This window comes from Camelus ferus, chromosome 35 (assembly GCF_009834535.1).
Source record: "Camelus ferus isolate YT-003-E chromosome 35, BCGSAC_Cfer_1.0, whole genome shotgun sequence".
In the NCBI taxonomy this organism is placed as follows: Eukaryota; Metazoa; Chordata; class Mammalia; order Artiodactyla; family Camelidae; genus Camelus; species Camelus ferus.
The window spans coordinates 13,414,246-13,432,999 of record NC_045730.1 but is presented as its reverse complement, the minus strand read 5'-3'; the positions used below and the strand labels follow the sequence as shown (position 1 = coordinate 13,432,999).

Below are 18,754 nucleotides of genomic sequence, written 5' to 3'. Positions count from 1 at the left end.
CAGGAGTCCCCGCAGAGCAGGGACCCAGAAAGGCACTGGCGACACGCAGAGAAGAGGCTCTGGGTCGGCTCTCACTGTTGTCGGTAACCTGCCCCTTTAGTGGACTAGTAAGATGTCAGTAATTTCTTTCCAGAGGTAGGTGAGTTTTGTTTGCAAGCTAGTTAGTCTTTGAACTTTTCCGTTTACAAACATTGAGTCTCACTGGACCAAGACCAGCAACCTTGGGAAACCACCTTTCCTCTCTCGTTTAGCTTGCTGGGTTGTCTTGATATTGGAGTTTGTTGGACTCAGCGATTTGACAGAAACCCCCTCTTTGGAATTCACTATTTCTGATGTTTCTCTGAGGGAGTTTCCTGATAACAGGTGATACAGAGGATTTAAGAAAAGCTGCCGGATTTCTGGGGAGGTCGCAGGGGCGACCGTGTCCGCCCATGTACACATACTGTCTGCAGAAACAAAACCTGCGTGTTAAAATAGACCTTTAAAGAATATAGGTTGGATTTCAAGATCTTCAGAAACCAAATAGAAGTGTTTTCTCTTTGAGGGGTGATTACGTTAGTTCTCAAATACCCTTTAAAGATCTTTCCTTTCTTGTGCTTTTCTTCTCTCTGTGATCAGTCACCAGACCTAAATGTCAGCCTGTCGTCCGGCTTCCAGCCGCCACCACCAGCCCCTGCACCAGCTGCCCAGGCTTCTGCTACTGTGTGACTAGCTGGTGCCATCATCACCCAAGTCTTGGCTGAGTGATAAGCTCACTACAGTTCACTGATCCCCTCTGTGGTTAGTTAATGGACAGAGTTCACAGTTAGAATCTGATCTGTCCACAGGTGATTTTCCGACTCTTAACAACAGAGCCCAGGCAAACAAGGATCTTCTTCTTCCTCAGTAAATCTGCAGGCAGGCTGGTGTCTTTCCGGCCTGTCACGCTTTTCATTTCCTTGTGCACATTTCGGGGACAGGGAGTGCCCAGGGGGAAGTTTGATATTTGCATATTAAAATTGCACACACAACATGTTTCAAAGGAAGGATATAGTCACACTTAATGCAAAAAATTTTTTTTCAAACTTTGCTTTCTCAATGCTTTTTATAGTAAAAGGAATCAGAAACCACCCCAATCAGCACATTTTACACAGTTGTTGGCACTGCAGAAAAAGCTCATCTACCGTAAACAACATAATTTTACCAGATGCCCAGGACAGTAGCACATTAGCTTTAAGGATGTATAGCCTTCTAGAAATCCAGTTTTGAAATATGTTCTTAAAAAACTAAGACACGTCTTACGGATTCGACTTTTTACCACTAAAATTAATCAGTTTAGCTTTCCCGACTGGTAATGAAACGTAAGTTTTATTCTTTTTATTTCCCCCACACCTCGTAAATTTTCTTCTTAAAAGACCAGTAACTAAAACTAACTACTGGTTTTCATTTAAGAACTCATCAATTGCTGCCTTTTTAAATTTTATAAACATATTATTAGCAGCCTCTACGTGTTTAGAACTTTGTTCTGATGCGTACTTTGCCCTGGAAGGAACATTCTTAATTCCTCATTGCCATCATCGAGTTGAGATCTGTCTATGTGTGACCTATTTTTTCCTCTAGGATTACTAATACCATGCTGCTGGTTACAGGACAGCAACTTATTTCATCCTTCAGGCTCATGGCCAGGGAAGAACTGGCAACTGCTGTAAACACTGACGTGGCCAGGACCAGACGTCTTACCTTTTATTTCAGGGACCCAAAAGCGATTAGAAGTAACGGATTTCTGCTCACATAGCTCAGCTCCTTCATGATACAGATGGGGAAGCGGGGGCCCAAGCGGTTAAGTAACCAGCTGTGGCAGTGCCAGGACTGGAGCTCGATTCTAGAAAGCGAAGGGCTTGCGGTCCTGGCTTCCTGATTCTGTTAATGCAAATAGTTCTCCTAAATTGTTGCTAAATATTGTAGAATACAGATTTTTTTTTTATTGAAGTACAGTCATTTATAGTGTGTCAGTTTCTAGTGTGCAGCACAATGTCCCAGTCACGCATATATATACATATATTCATTTTCATATTCTTTCATTAAAGGTTATTACACAATATTGAACATTGTTCCTTGTGCTATACAGAAGAAATCTGGTTTTTATCTATTTTTATATGTAATGGCCAACATTTGCAAATCTCAGACTCCCAAATTTATCCTTTCTCACCCCCTTTCCCTGGTAACTGTAAGACTGATTACTATGTCTGCAAGTCTTTTTCTGTTTTGTAGATGTGTTCATTAGTGTCCTCTTTTCTTTTTTGTTTTTAGATTCCACTTGTAAGTGATATATGGTATTTTTCTCTCTCTTTCTCGCTTAGTTCACTTAGAATGATGATCTCTGGGCCCATCCATGTTGCTGCAAGTGGCATTATTTTATTTTCTTTTATGGCTGAGTAGTATTCCATTGTATAAATATACCACAACTTCTTTATCATCTGTCGATGGACATTTACAGTGTTTCCATGTCTTGGCTATTGTATGTAGTGCTGCTGTGAACACTGGGGTACATGTATCTTTTCAAATTAGAGTTCCCTCCAGATATATGCCCAGAAGTGGGATGGCTGGGTCATATGGTAAGTCTATTTTTAGTTTCTTGAAGAATCTCTATACTGTTTTCCATAGTGGCTGCACCAAACTATATTCCCACCAGCAGTGTAGGAGGGTTCCCTTTTCTCCACAGCCTCTCCAGCATTTGTCATTTGTGGACTTTTGAATGATGGCCATTCTGACTGGTGTGAGGTGATACCTCATTGTAGTTTTGATTTACATTTCTCTGATAATTAGTAACATTGAGCATTTTCTCATGTGCCTATTGTCCATTTGTATGTCTTTACTGGAGAATTGCTTGCTTAGGTCTTCTGCCCATTTTTGATTGGATTGTTTGTTTTGTTATTAAGTTGTATGAGCTACTTATTTATTTTGGAAACTAAAACTTTGTCAGTCACATCATTTGCAAGTATTTTCTCCCATAGTTTGTTCTGTTTTGCTTATGGTTTCCTTTACTGTGCAAAAGCTTGTAAGTTTAATTAGGTCCCATTTGTTAATTTTTGCTTTTATTTCTGTTCCCTGGGTAGAGTGCCCTAGGAGAACATTGCTAAGATCTAAGACAGAGAATGTTTTGCCTATGTTTTCTTCTAGGAGGTTTATTGTGTCTTATATTTAAGTCTTTAAGCCATTTTGAGTTTATTTTTGTGTTATGGTGTGAGGGCGTGATCGGTCTTCATTGATTTACATGCTGCTGTCCGGCTTTCCCAACACCATGTACTGAAGAGACTTCTTCTCTATTGTATATTCTTGCCTCCTTCGTTGCAGGTTAATTAACCATAGGTCTGTGGGTTTATTTCTGGGCTCTGTGTGGTAGCTGGCACGTGTCACTCCATTTAGTAGGAAAAGCAGAAGACCCACCTGCATCTTAGGCCAGTGGTTCTCAGATTTGCTGTCAGAGAGGAGCACAATCAGCCTCATCCAGGACACAGCAGAAGTGCACCCAGGCCCCACCCCTGCTGATTAGAAACTGGCAGGGGTGGGGGGGCCCCTAGGCCCCCAGTGATTCTGGTGCAACCTTAAGTTTGAGATCCACAGAAGCCCAATAAGGAGATTTTAGGGATGTGCTTTTGTTCCTTGTCTTTCTTAACTCGGCGTTGGACCAAGGATAGAACAGAAGGGCAGAATAAACACGGATCGATGCCACACCAGCTCGTCCCGGGCGTGGAAACAGATGTCCTCTTAGCTCTGCCTTTTTTTTTTTAATATATTTTTATTGAAGTATAGTCTGTTCACAATGTTGTCAATTTCTGGTGTACAGCACAATACTTCAGTCACATAGGAACATACATATATTCATTTTCATATTCTTTTTCATCATGTTACTACAAGATATTGACTATGGTTCCCTGTGGTCTACTGTATAAACTTGTTTATCGGATTTTGTGAGAATACTGTATTTTGAAAACGAGAGACACTCTGCCAGAGTTCAGCAGGTGTTCTGTGCGATTCACTGGGCTTGTAGATGTAATTCTTCGTGTATTTGTGGGAGAGGGTGGGCTGTGAGTCTCCACTCCACCATCGTGGCTCCGCCCCTCTGCTGCTTTCATTGCTACAGTTTACTCCCTCCATCTCCACACCAGCCCCGGCCCCATCATCTAAACATTTAATCACCTTTGTGGGGTTTTTTTCTGTTGTTACAAACTAGTGTTTGAACATTTGATTTTCCCAAGAGCATTAAACAGATTTTTTCTTTCTCGTTAGTTCCCAGAAATGAACGCCATGATAATGAGACGGTTCAGTTTACCAGGAGACGTGGACAGAGCGCGACAGTATGTGTTACAGGTGAGATTATTTCTAAAAGAAGAAAGACAAGAGCAGGTATGGTGTGGCAGAGCTCTTGAACCAAACAAACAAGGTAACAAATATTAGATACAAGATCAAGTTTGGTCAATTCTTGATTTGACAGAAACTGAGAGGGAAAAACTTATATAATTCATATTTCTTCTAGAATTCTTCCCAAAGATTCTGATTTATTAATTGGTCTTGGGTAGGGCTTGGGCACTAACATTTTCTGGAAGCTATCAAGTGACTGCAGCATGCAGTCTGGGCCAAGACCCGCTGGTATGGAGCAGTCTTCCCCACGCCCATCCCAGCAGCCACACTGCTCCCAGGCACCCAGATACCCCTCCTTGTCCGAGCCCTCATCCTTGCCACAGCCACACGCCAGGAGACCTCTCAAAACTGCTCTTTCCTAGTCCGTCCTACTGAACCGCTATGAATGTGACTTAAGAAATGGTAACTGAAAAGCAGTTTTTTTTAAACCAACATATGCAAATTAAGCTTTAGCCACTGAAGGTTAAAGTTTATTTCTGATACACGGCCACGTATCCTCAGAACTTCTGTGGAAGCCAGATCTCTTTGCATATTTTCAGTTTTGATGACTATCTTGAGAATGAGCCGTTTCCAAAACAAATCCAAAGTCATTTGGAGACAAAAGATCTCAAGTGAGATGGAGTGAGCAATTGTTAGTAAGCAGCTGTGATCCGAGATCTGTTGTTAGTCTAATTCTTGAAAGAATCCAAATAATTACCTCTCAGATTTTTTAAATTTCCACAGAGCAAAACCTCTCCAAAGGATGTATTTCTTTTTTTAACTATACTGTTGAGCATCATAATTGCTATACACACCCCCTCCCTTAGAGGGCAGTTTGGCAGTACTATAGGAAACTCGGCATGAGGGGGCCGGAGCTGATGGAGTTGACATACCTGGGAGCGGTTCCGGCTTCAGAAATAAAGGTGTTACTGAGGCCGAAGTAAGAAGTGGGACCGAAAAGAGGGAAATTAATTGTAGCTCTTGTGCCAAACAGTGAAGTTCCAGCAAGTCTGCGCAGAAATGCACTTAGGAAGAAAATCCACAGGAATGTTCTCTAAGCAAATTTTCCAAAGACTTGTAAATTCTAGCTCCGTTCCCCCGACAGGGCTCCTAGGCCCTATTCTGTCACTAAGTATGAATAGACAACTGGGATTTATTTAGGAGGACTGCTAAGCAGTTGACTGAAGCTCACTGCATGAAAGAGACCAAGTCAAAGAAAGAATCAGGGAAAAAAACAGGACTCAAAAATACTGCATTCATAAAGCAAGAACAGGAGAGTATTTTTAAAAAAAACAAAGAATAAGCCCTTAGAAATGTTAAATGAATGTGAAAAACTAACGCCAAAGAATTGCTGGGATGTGACACTGAGGAAGTCTTCCAAAATGAAAACAGCAGTGGAAGAAAATGAAAAAAGCTAAGACGATCAGTACAATCGTGTAACAACTATTTTAAGGAAGAGACTCAAAACACAAAAGTTAAAGAAAAAAAGTCACCAACAAAAGGGAAAGAGACGACAACTTGCTCAGTGTAGAGCAAAGCCCCGGGCCCTGGAAGGCAGCGACTAGACTTCTGTATCCAGTCCAACCGCCCAGTAGGTATGAAGCAGGAGTCATTACCACACTTAAGAACTAAAAAGCTGACTTCCGATGCACATATCCTGGGTAAGTTATCTGTGGATAAACTGCAACAAAAATATGGAAACACCAAAAGAGAAAGATGTAGGTACTAAAACGAGTGGAATGAACCAACAAGTTGAATGAAAAGTCCTCCTGAGATGGCAGCTGCACAGCAGAGCTGGAAAGCAGTCAAGGTAACAAAGAAAAGGAGGCAGTTACATGCGGCAGTGGCCTTTCGTACAGGAAAGCAGAGCAAACTAAAATGCGTCGTATTTTAAGTCATATTTTGTGTCACTTGGTATAGAACATCAGAGGCCTTTCAACCATGATCTTACATTCTGTTCTGAATGATGGAACCACAGAGAAGGAAATAAAATCACAGTACAAGTCTTGATTCTGCAGTAAACGTTTTTACATAATGGGAGTAGTAATTTTTTATTAGTTTAGCTTTCAGAAGGAGCCAACATGAAAACAAGGGTAACAAGGGTACAGAATGGAACAGAATGGAATGTGAGTCTCTCTAGTGTACAGTTACCTTAGAGGGAAGAACAGGGGGGCTGCTGTCCTCACGCAGGATGAAGCCGGACGTGATGCTACAGAATTTGACAAACGTCATCACTGGAAGAACTAAAGGCAACAATCTGGGCAGGTTAGGAGAGGGGTCATGGGCTGAATCCTTGTCTGTCTTAGCAGAAAGGCAATAGATTAAGAACTCAGATTATTAATTGAAATACTGAAACCAACAGATAAATTTGGTGCCTTTGGAAGAAGGGAACTGTTGATTTTCATTGTAAGCTCTTTTATACTTTTACATATTATGTATCTATGTCCTCAACTTTCACTTTAGGTTGTTTCACTTAAAAATTTTAATATACATAGAAACTTTAAAAAAAAAAACTTGAATACTTAAAAATAGGGGGAAGTAGGGGATGGTATAGCTCAGTGGTAGAGCGTGTGCTTAGCATGCACAAGGTCCTGGGTTCACTCCCCAGTACCTCTGCTAAAAATTAAATAAAAATAAATCTAATTACCCCCCCAAAAAAACTAAGAGGAAATAGATAGTTATTTTATTAATGAGTTTGTTCCTTTGCATGGTAATAGAATAAAAATGTGCTTCAGTCTGAGAAGAGGCCTAAAAATGTAGGGAGAGGAAGCCATGAGTTGGAGGGGAACATGAGAGTTTGGCTTTTTACTAACCAGGTCTCAAAAGTAGGTTTTAATTCATTAGAGCAGGAATTTGAGAGCTGATCCCAGGCGGGTGACGTGTGCACCTCTGTTGTGTTTTGTGCTGTCCTGCAGAGTGATGGTGTGCAGCAGACAACCTACCTCGCCCAGCGGTACAGCCATGAAGCAGTACGTGAGATCAGCAAGCTTCGACCATCCCCAGAGAGAGAGGCCCTCATCCAGCTTTCGGAAATTGTGCTCACAAGAGATAAATGACAACTCTTTCTGTTATTTCTGGCAGCTATTTTACCAGACTGTGCCTACAGAATTTTGTGGAATATATTTTGCTTCATGTGCAGAGAACCAAAAATCATTTTAAAAAATCATTTCCACCTTATTAATGGGATTTTTTTTTATTGGCAAAGTTTTTCAGAAACCTTTTTAAATGTACTTACTTTCAATCATCTGAAGGTCATTCTAGTCCTGTAAACTCTAATCGAGGTATGTTGACGGTTATATGTGGTATTGTTTACATGGTTAATATCCACATGGAAAGCCATTACACAAATAAATAATCAATGTTAAAATTCAAATGGTTTATCTTGTTTCACCATAGAGGTAAAGATCATAAAATTGTGACGTCTACATTTCAATCCACATTAGATTTTTTAACAGTATCCAAAATTTCATAGGAGAATGGTTTATTATAAAAGACTGTACATAAAATTTAGCCAACAGGTTATATACAAAATTAAGAGAACAATCCACTCAAAAAAAATGAAATGAAGCAGGTAGCTAGCTGATCACTAGTGGTACTGAAATCATGTTTAGAATTAACAAAGGCAAAATGCATAAGCAACAGTCACACTGATTTGGTAGCCATAATGGTCTTTTAATTTTCAGAAATAAACGTTTTGCACTAGTCTTACCATTCACTATGCTGTTGTTAAGTCTGTAACGCCCAGTACATAACTGTAATCTAAAATCCAAACAAATCTCAATACACAGAAACCCACACGTGAGTGTTCTACTTTAATATCCCAGGCAATGGAGAATTATACACACGATGAGAAGACATCCCTCTAACCCTTAAATTAAAGGAGACACACAAAGTGCATGTGTTGCATTTCAATTATACCAAGACAATACAAATCTGTTGGTCAGGTATATCTCCCTCCCTGTTCAATGATTAATACATGGCCCACCTTTTTGCCCCAATTATTTTATTTTTAGAATATTTTTATGTCACTAGTATCAGGTAACGAGTTTAAATAGTGCCTAGTCAAAAATCAGTTGCATCCACTTTTAGAAAAAAGAAATAGGTAAAAGAGAAGTGTAATTTCCTTTCATTGAACCAGTATACAGCAGTCCCCTGGAAAACTGAAGGACTGATAGAGCAATCCTTAAGAATTCTACCTACAGAAATGTGCACTTGGACACATTTTCTTAGCTTTGAAAAAGTTACTTAAGAAAAGGAATTCAGTAGATTGACTTGTAAATAACCATTTCAGATTTTAAATCTGTAAAAATCAGCCACTGCTTTTGGGACAGGTTGAGGTAAGGCTAAAACTTTTTTCCAAGTTAATATATTGAGAAAATAGAACCATAATTCTGCAATAAATCAGTATCTTTTATTTATTAGTATTTTTTAAAGCAAACCAGTGAAGGAAAGGACAAAAACCTTTGGTTCACTTATGTATTTATGAATGAAAAAATTTATAATGCAAATTCACTCATTAAAAAACTTAGGTACAAATTACAACATTACAGATAGATCTTTTTTTGTTTTGTTTCACATGGAGACCTTAGAGACTCAATTCGTTTCAAGAGACCTAAGTACGAGTACTCCAAGTAAATATTACACAAACTGGAAGCATCTTGGATTTTTTTTAAGTATATTTCAATACATAAATTTGTATGCATGCTATAAACAAACAGTATATTTCAAGAATGAGAGTCTAAACAAAAAGTATGACCAGCACCAGCATTTAAGGTTTCTGATTTTACTATTAGTCTGACAGAGCGTTAGTAACCATGCTGCACTGAGACATGTAATGGCACGATCTGAATCATGATTTGTTAAATAGTATACCCCACACCCCCAGAATATTTAGGCTGGTCATAAAGTTAACAATGTGTAAGTAAGTATATAAGCATAATCAGTTAAAGACAGCCTCCTGTGTGAATTGCTGATTAGCAATACCCAAACTGCCTCCAAGATTTATGCTTACAGGTAGACATTCAATTATACCAATAAAACAGCATGTCCTGAAAATATGGGCACATTTTAAAACATTTTAAGACGATTCTGTTAACCATAATGGTCCCACAGTATGACTGAGTGATGAGAAGAACCTACTTTAAAAGCAAGCACTTAATCAGCATAGTGCATGATTGACTCCACGTAGTTGCCCGGGAACAGGCCAGTCACTCGGTTGCAGACCCCTTCATACCAGCCGTCGTCATTCTTCTTAATCACGTAAATGATCGCGCCCTCCATGAATGACAGCTCATCGTCCTTGTCTTTTGTATAATCATATATTGCCACAACTATGGAGAAGAGTCAAAATATCACGTGGGTGCGCTACAGCCAACATTCCACTGAATTCTAAAATATGCCAATTAACAGTACAGCAAAGCCAACTGTCTATGAATATTCTTTATTTTCTTATGTCTATACATTCAGGTAGGTCAAGTGGCCACCACATGCTTACATCACTGGCTTGATCTTCAGGCCAAAGTGACAATTCAGCTAGACTACAGAAATCAATGGTCTCTCCCAATCTATTTAGGAAACATCTCTGAGTTTTAGGATTTATTAGATGTTTCCGTTCATTTGTTCAGATATCTACTAAGTGCCAACCACTTGCAAAAGCACCATTTTTCAAAATAACTAGTGAGCGAAGCTGTACAGCCAATCAGGTAACAACTCAAGTTCCCTAATTTGAAAATACACCCTACACTGAGAGGCCAATCTCATCGTACTCATCCCAGGAAAATACTCATGTAATTTATGGGCTTTACCCAGACTTTTTTTTAAAAATACACCGTAAAGGTCAACAGAAATTTTTTTTAAAAGGGGAAGTAGGTGAGTGAAGACTCACTAAGATTTAGAGAACGGTTTTGCAATTCCATGGTATCTGTGATTATTTTGAGTTCAAAATATCCACTTCCTTTGCCAACAGTCGTGGAAAGGCATCAAAAAATTACTAGCCTTCCAAACTATTGGTTTATGAATTTAATTATTCCTTCCCTCTGCCTTTATAACAATAATTCTGAAATTACATGTAATTTTCCGGTATATGTGAAGTGGTATAAAATATATTTTTTTCATTACTTTACCTCATATAGTCTTTTTCTTAAAATAGAGTTTTTAAGACATTTAAGATATTCTGGAACTTATCTTTCCCTTAAGAAAGACGGCTTCTCCCTAGAATTATTCTGAATCAGTGAATTATAATAAGGAAGAGACCTGAGGTACTTCTGCACAGCATCATTTGCTAAATTAAAATAGGCAATCTTTTCCCCCTCACAAAATAGTACATTAAGTAAACTCAACAAGTCCATTCCCCTCCATTTTAATCCTGAAGCAGAATCATAGTATTGTGATTACAAGCTAATTAATATATCCAGTTTCAAAAACCCCAAAACATAAAGGATAAATAACATTAAATTATTATCCTGGTATTTTTGGCCAAATAACCACCCAAGAAAACTGAGTGATTGCTAGAGATAAACCCTTAGTTAAAAGAAAAAATTGTGTAATAATAAAAAGTTCAATTAACTATTGATTTGCCAAATATTAATAATCATTCTTTAACTTTGGTAATTGTTGTCTGTGTATTAGGAATCACATCTTGAGTGGTATAGATGACTTAAACTGGTCATGACAACGCCTGATATCCTTAAATCATTCAGCAGAATGAAAATTTTATTTCCTCATGTTCTTAGTTCCACTTACACAAAGAGCTGATTAAAAAAAACTGAGCCCAATGAATTGTGTTTCTGTTTTCCAAGTCCCCTGTGTGATGAAATCTAGTCACACCTAACCTCCCCTCCCCCAATGTCTATATTCTCAACAACTCTCACTACTGAGTAACCATTAAAAATTCAGTGTCCATTCTACTCTCCAGAATCTTAATCCACGTAAAGATCTAAACACTCCTTTCTGTATGTGCTGGAGGGCTCTTTGGAACCAAAACCTAATATTCTAATCTCTGTGTATCTACATGATACAAATTTGAAAACAACTATCTAGCCCCTCTGAAATCTTCTTTTCCTCAGCTTAGAAACAACGCTTTCAACTGTTTCTCTTTATAGATGCACTTTCTAGATATTTCAGCTTTCTAAATATTCTCCTCTGAAGACATTTTTGTTTGCAAGATCTTAAAATGTGGTACTCTAACAGAAATGAATATGATCAGATTTGTACACATCAGGTTAAAGTTCAGCTGACAGACCCTAAGAATCTGGCTTTTGGAGCAGTCATGTCATACTGTTTAATATATTCAACTGAAATCCAAGTATTAAACCAGGTTTTAATCATCTTGTAATTTATAAAGGTGACCATTGAAGGCTTCAAATATAATCCTACCAAATATCAACTTTCTGATTTAGACTAGGAGTCGGCAAACAATGATCCAAGGCCAAAACCAAGCCAATGCCTTTTTGTCGATAAAAATTTTATGGGTTCACAGCCACATCCATTCCCTTGTGTATTGTCTATGCTTGCGTTTGTGCTACAGCAGTGGAGCTGAGTAGCTGTGACAAGAATGTATGGTCGGCAAAGTTTAAAGCATTTCCTTTTGCAGTATACACAAAATCAAATTATTATGTTGTACACCTGAAACTAATATGTTATGTCATTATACCTCAATTTCTAACTTTAAAAAAATATTTAAAATATTATCTGGTCTTTTACAAAAAATATGTGATGATTCCTCGTTTAAGACTCATTATTTCAATTTGTGAAGAGATTTTTAAATCCTGCTCTGTTACCAAGTATATTAACCTTTGTATCATTCCAGATTTGTTAAGTTATATAAATATAACTGTCCCATTTTCATAGTTACTTAAATTTGTTTTTCCAAGCCAGAAAGTAAGGGTAAAAACACAATTCAAGACTACTCAAGTGTATCACCCTCAAAATAACCACAACATATCTCTATCCCAAGGTACATGAGAATCTAAATATGTGGAGTATGTTTAGAATACTCAAGACTTCCTAAACAATACATAGAATATTGACTGTTTAAAAATATTAAACAAACAGCACATTGACTTTCAACCACATATTCAAACCTTGAGCAGGTAGGAGCGCCTCAGGTTTCAAGGCTACAGTTACTTGCTTCAAGTCAGTTAATCCAGTGAAGCCAATGGAAGGGAATACATTTAAAGGCAATCAAATGTGATCAACTAAATTACAAGCATTTTTCAAAACTCTACAAATACAGATTTTAAAATAGCACAGAGTTGATGAAAAACAAACCCTCTTAAAAATAGGATTTGTTTCTTTTCTACCCACTATTTCTTAATTATTACGGTGAATTTCAAGTAATGTAGGTAAATCTGGACATGAGTTACACGTAATTTCATGAGACGAAATTCTAGCAACTGTCTTCTCTTTTTACAAGATTAACTAATTGCAAACCTTAATTGAGGCTTTTTCTATGGAGAGTACCAACATCTTTTCCAGTATCTAGATGTGAAAGTGTTCTATTTTTATTATAAAAGCTTACAAACTCTTTTAAATATCATATATATATATACATATATATAAAGTTCATATAAATCTAAGTAGATGAACGAAGAAAATCATTGAACTCCATCTTTGTGCCTTAGTTGTTTCATCTATAAAATGCAGGACAGGCAAATTCATCTCCAGCTGGAAGCGTATGTCATTTGAAAAAGGACATCTAACATTATTTTTTTAATTGGAAAAAAAAATATTAAGAAAGAATTCTCCCTTTATATTGGGAATGTACAGGAAATAAAGTTTAGCTAAAATCACTGTGGCTGATAAGCTTATTCAAAAGGAGGAGAAGCACCGGGCTAGCTGTTCTTTATGGCTCTTACACACTATACTTAGTTCCTTCCCTTTACAGCAATTCAGGGATGACAGTGCCTTACCTTTCTCAATATAATTCTTAGGGGCCCAAGCAGGATCCCCGTCTGCATATGGGTCATTATACTGGACCACGGCAGCCTCCTCATCTTCATAATCCACTGGAGGCGGCGGCGGCGGAGGGGGAGAGTCATCAAACATGGGGATGTCATCTGGTGGAGGTGGTGGTGGTGGAGTTGGACTATCAGCAACTAAAGAGTTCAGAGAATTAATTTAAATCAGAAATTACACTCCGTGGAAATTCACCAGTTAACAGAGTTTAAGAAAGCTCTAATTCATCATATACGGCATGCACTATAATAAAACATGCAGTGATTAGAAATAAAAGCTCGGTGTGTTAAAGCTTCTACTATTCTTAAGAATACTTTTGCAATAATAAAATGAGCTAAAAAATAAGGGTATTAGGAAGTGCTACAAATTAATGAATGCAAGAGGTTAGGAAACAATGTCTCTTTTTATAAGAATTATAGGAGTAAGGAAGTTCCCTCACTCCAAGGGTCAGGTCAGAACAAATGTCACTCTAGTTAGCCTGCCTTTTGGCACCTTCGTCACTTGGACTACAGTAAACACTATGAATAATGCTACTTTAATGGTCTGATATCCATTTACTGTGCACAATCATGTTACTGATTTTGGCTTTTAGTTATCTTTAGTTCCACAGAAATACGTCTCCAGTGGGTGGATGTGTATTTATTTCTGTTTGCTTTATTGGAGGAAAAAAAAGAGCTGGTGGTATTAGGTCTGCTTCTATGTGTACATTTTCTATTCTTTTATTTAAATTTTAACAAGAGAAAATGAAATTAAAAATTAAGTAATTCCAAGCTAGTAGAAAATTTCGTTATTTTTTAAAATGTTTGTATTCATAATCAACTTGTTAAACATAGAAAGCAAGCTAAGATTTTTACATTATTGCTGGTGAAACTAAGAATGGCTGAGGGAGAAAGTAGATCCTTAAAGATCCAATCTTCTAAGAATACATCCACAACAAAGATTTTAAAAATAAAGTACTGCAGGAAGATGTAATAAAAAAAAGAAAAACAACCCGAAAGGAACTTATATCATGCAAAACAATAAAAACAACTCATACCTCAAATTCTAGATGGTTGTGGTATGTGCATGTGTGTGATTTAAATAATCCAAGGTGTAAACAGTGAAATGGGAAAATGCCAGGCTAGAACTGTGCTCAGTGAACTATTATGACACCAGGTCACAAAAGCTCCCAGTGTTAAGGAATTCAAAATGGAACACAACTAACTCTTAACTTACATTTTTGATTCACAAATTTCTTTAAAAGTTAGACATATGAAAATGCTTTGATACAAATTGATATAGAAATTATATAGTATCTGTAGGGGAGAAATCAGAACACCAACATACTAACTCATGCCAATTCCTGGGGCTATTTACGTGAATAAAGAAAATGGTCATAATCTATTTGTAATATAAGTTTTAATGTTTTCTACACCCTATTTCGAATAATGTACTGAGAATATAATCAAGCAATCTAGGTTTAAAACATATGCAGATTAACAGCTCTGCTTGAGAACCACTTTAATTCTGTAATTTCTATTTTATCCTGTTGAGGGATGAAAAAGCCTAGTAGGAGAAAAAAATCCTTTGTGCTGATGCTCATTCTCATAGCTCTCAAACTGGTGTACAATTTCTTCTTCCATCAAATGCTTGGACCCATTTTATTTTTGCCCATCTCTTCCTCCATGAAGCTTCCTAGTGTTACTGAGAGAAGAAAATGGGTATGAATCCACTCTGACATCAAAGAGCCACAGCTCATATCCCTCATGGCTTAATATATAGATTATACACGTTTACCTGAATTCCTAAAGTACACGTTTACTCTTGATTTATACATAACGTACTAGTTTATAGTGTTTTCACTCAATTGTCTTTATGTCTAGCTACTGGTAATCTACATTGGCTTGTCTTCAAATTATATACACAGGGGCAAGTCTGGTCAATGTAATTCTCCGTGCATAATACTCTGTCTAGCACCATGCATAATTAGTTCAAAAACGCTCTTCTGATGTTAATCGTAAACAGATGTAAACATACTGCTTTTTTAGAGGCGCATGTCTTAAACTGAAACACATTTATTAATAGGGTTAATTGCTACATGCATTATCACCAATTTGAGTGCCAGAAGACAGTGAATGTTTAAGAGAACACAGAAAATTTGTAATTCATAAAATATTTAAGAAATCGATAACGCAGTTTGTCAAAAATCTTCCTAACATGCTTTCAAAGAAAACAGATGCCAAAGCTGGGCATTCTGGAGCACACGGAGGAAAACTGACTCAAGTTCATGTCTGGGGGAAAGAACATATGAAATATGTACTAAAACAGTACTATGGGTCTCTTTAGCAAAGACCACACATGCCTAGAATAATGTACACTAACACTGAATTTCTATTTAAAAAGGAGTTACCAAAAAGCTAATCAATGAGCTTTGGGCACACCAAATGGATGTTTATTACGGCTATTTAAAAATATTTCCTAAAAATTCTTGGCTATAAAAGAAAAAATTTTAAAAAAAATCTTGGCTGTAAGGCAGATCGAAGGCTGAACTGGCTTAGTTTTTAAATTTTTGCAGACTAAATTTTTAAGCTCTTAGACCATTAGGGACCAGCAATTTACCTTAATTCACATGTTTAAACATGTTAGTGTTTCTAAAACAAATGTCAGCAATGAAGTTGGTTTACGCTGAGAAATTTCAACACTCTGAAACTAAATGTTTTATAAAAAGCCCATTAAATCACACATTTCTGAGAGGTAGGAATTCTGTCTTAGCCAATGTGTATATTCCTCCCAGAGCCCAGGACGCAGTACTGAATGAACAGATACTTGACTAGAGGAAGGGAGGACACGTGGGGAGGAACCAAACAAAGACAGCAAGAGCTGCACGATGGGATGTGCCACAATGTTTTCTCCCGGGAGATGGGCTGGTCAAGTGAGTTACCCATCTGTTCAAACCATTCTGAGGTGTGTCTGCATGGTGATGATCCCAAATGAGGTAAATTAGTACCAGACCACCTTCCCTTTTCAACCTCAACAGCTATTTCAGCATAATACAATTCAGTAATAGGGGCGGTTTTCATTTTGCCAAGTAACATTCACTATGATTATGTACTTAGGACTATATATCTTCCAGAACTTCAAAGTAATCAGGTAGTAATATAAAAACTACTCTAGCCTAATTAAGTCCTTGTATTCAAAAGAATTTCCAAAAATCATGAAACCTGACCTTCCTTCAGAGAAGACCTAAAAAGTTGCCAGATTTGCGAGTTCAGAAATAATCCTCGTGGGTCCGCACGTAGCCAAAACACAAAGAAGGCTCTACACTGATTATCACTCTCATGCGGACAGCCTGGATTGAATCTGCTTATTCCTGCAGATTCATTTTTATCCTAACAACAAATCTTTCTACAGGTTCAAAATTACTTATGGATAAAAATCTGAGGCTACAAAGCTTTCTTCAAAAGTTTTTTTAACTAAAGGAGAAAAACTAAAAAACAAAAAACAAAACAAAACAACCCATCCCAACCACATAATAAATTTAATCTTACAGTGTAACTATACACCTGGATGAATTTGCTAGCAAAAGAAAATGAGTTTCCCTAATAACTATTGAAAGCTAGTAGTTTCCACACAATTTGAATTATGGGGTTTGATTGGGCTTTCCTTAAGAATCCAAAGATCAGAGTTCATGTTTTAGAGCATGTAAATACATAAGAAAGTTGCAGTTTTGAAATTTATATGGGTCAGTAATCATGCACACAAGGGGAAAAACTGAAGATCGTGCTCTTCAGTTTCAATAACATATCTGCACCAATTTTCAAGGTAAGATTAGCTTCTCAATAAAAGGAAAATGATGACTCATCAGCCATGCATGCTATAAGGAGACAGCCTCTACTCTTTGATAGCTTGGTTTTTCCAAACTTACTGTTTTCCTGCACCCTGGCCACGAAGCCTGTGAGAGGTATCTGTGGAGTCAACTGAGGCATAGGGGGAGGGGGTGGAGCAATAGAAACTGGTAGCAACAACACAGTGTGGGGGAAGTAAAACAGATAAAGGAAAGAAAAGGAACAAACAAAAAGCAGAAGTCAGTTACAAAGGACCACAAACATAAGTATGCAAAGAACAGTTTGCAAATGAAACAAAACAAAACAAAAAACAAAACAAAAACCTGCAGAACCTTCTCCAAGTTCATTTCCCACGAGCAAACCTAAAGCTGAGTTGTTCTTAGCCAATAGACTAATTTTTTTAAAAAACAAATACATTTCTTTTAATCCTAATGCCATATTGTTTGGGGGAAGATTTAAATGTACCATCACCTTCACTTTCATACAATGAAATTTTTGAATTCTAAGGAAAGATTTTTTAAAAACGGGTAACAATGAAATACCAATAAAGGTTTCCAGAATATTGTGTCTTCACCTCATCTCTCTAACTTAACAGGTATGCCTAGCTTTAGAGTAATGTTGTAAACTAGAACTCAAATAAACAAATGTTATGGAATAGCTGTTTATTCCATGTATAAATAAATGCATTAATTACAGGGTTCCTTTAAAAACAGTTCTTATTATATATCTAAATCTACACACAGCTCTCTAGGAAAAATTCTTGTTTGTAAAACAAAGTTATTTTTATTTTTTAAGTTGACAGTTTTATTTTTAAAGGCATCACTCTTAAATCTACTAGGGAATAAGAGTGCCCCATTTACCAAGTTAATTATTCACTGAATTTCATGGGATATTTCAAAAGTGACTTCTTCCTTTTCATCACTATTCTGAAAAATAAAAACCCTGATCTAACAATAAGTTAAAATATGCAATTATTTGCATTAAAGTAACTTCTAAAGATCACTGGGTAGCTGGAAACACTCCAACTTCTTTCTGGAGAACACATAATTTATAGGAAATTGACACCAACTGCTCATGTGGGCAGAAAATGTATTAAAAATTCTAACTATCTAGAAGTCAATTCATACGTTTACCACCCTGTCTTATTTTAACAAGACAGTAATGGCCAAAGATTGCTCAGAAAAAGTCAACACGACTGAGCCACAAAATTCAGTTTACTGGTAGTCACCAAGAAGTGATATTAAGTTACCAGGGAAAAACAATTTACTGATTCCCAAGAATCATTTAATTGAAAGATTGTTCCAATTAATCCAATCTACAAATTTGTTTGCTTAAGCATAAAAATTTGAAAGAGGTTCAGTATTCAAATAAGCAACAACTTAAAGCAATATATGTGCATTAATATTCATTGTATGACTAAAAATAACATTCAGTTCACTATGAAACTGGTCCTGGTTCATTCTGATACTCTATATACAGAAGTATATACAAGGATGTATATACTCAAACAAGTATGTGTGTGTATATATATATATGCACATATATATACACATATATATGACACTTTTAATAAATAAAACATTACAGCTTTGTAA

General features: G+C 36.9%; 2 protein-coding genes across 14 annotated transcripts in view; one reads left to right on the top strand and one right to left on the bottom strand.

Annotated features, from left to right (window-relative positions):
- Window positions 1-7,753, top strand: part of PDSS1 (decaprenyl diphosphate synthase subunit 1) — a 37,948-nt gene extending 30,195 nt beyond the window's left edge. The window contains exons 10-11 of one of the 2 annotated variants that reach the window (XM_032473720.1): window positions 4,270-4,350; window positions 7,296-7,753. In XM_032473720.1, coding sequence (XP_032329611.1) covers window positions 4,270-4,350; window positions 7,296-7,436 — 222 coding nt within the window. In that variant the 3' untranslated portion in view covers window positions 7,437-7,753. The remainder of the gene's footprint in view (window positions 1-4,269; window positions 4,351-7,295) is intronic. The other variant, XM_032473721.1, reaches the window with a different exon arrangement.
- Window positions 7,742-18,754, bottom strand: part of ABI1 (abl interactor 1) — a 101,144-nt gene continuing 90,131 nt past the window's right edge. For 7 of the 12 annotated variants that reach the window (XM_032473717.1, XM_032473719.1, XM_032473710.1 and 4 more), the window contains 2 exons: window positions 13,290-13,475; window positions 8,032-9,710 (listed from right to left, as the gene is read on the bottom strand). In XM_032473717.1, coding sequence (XP_032329608.1) covers window positions 9,535-9,710; window positions 13,290-13,475 — 362 coding nt within the window. In that variant the 3' untranslated portion in view covers window positions 8,032-9,534. Of the gene's footprint in view, window positions 9,711-13,289; window positions 13,476-17,239; window positions 17,327-18,754 lie in introns of all 12 variants that reach the window. The other 5 variants (XM_032473715.1, XM_032473707.1, XM_032473708.1 and 2 more) reach the window with 2 other exon arrangements.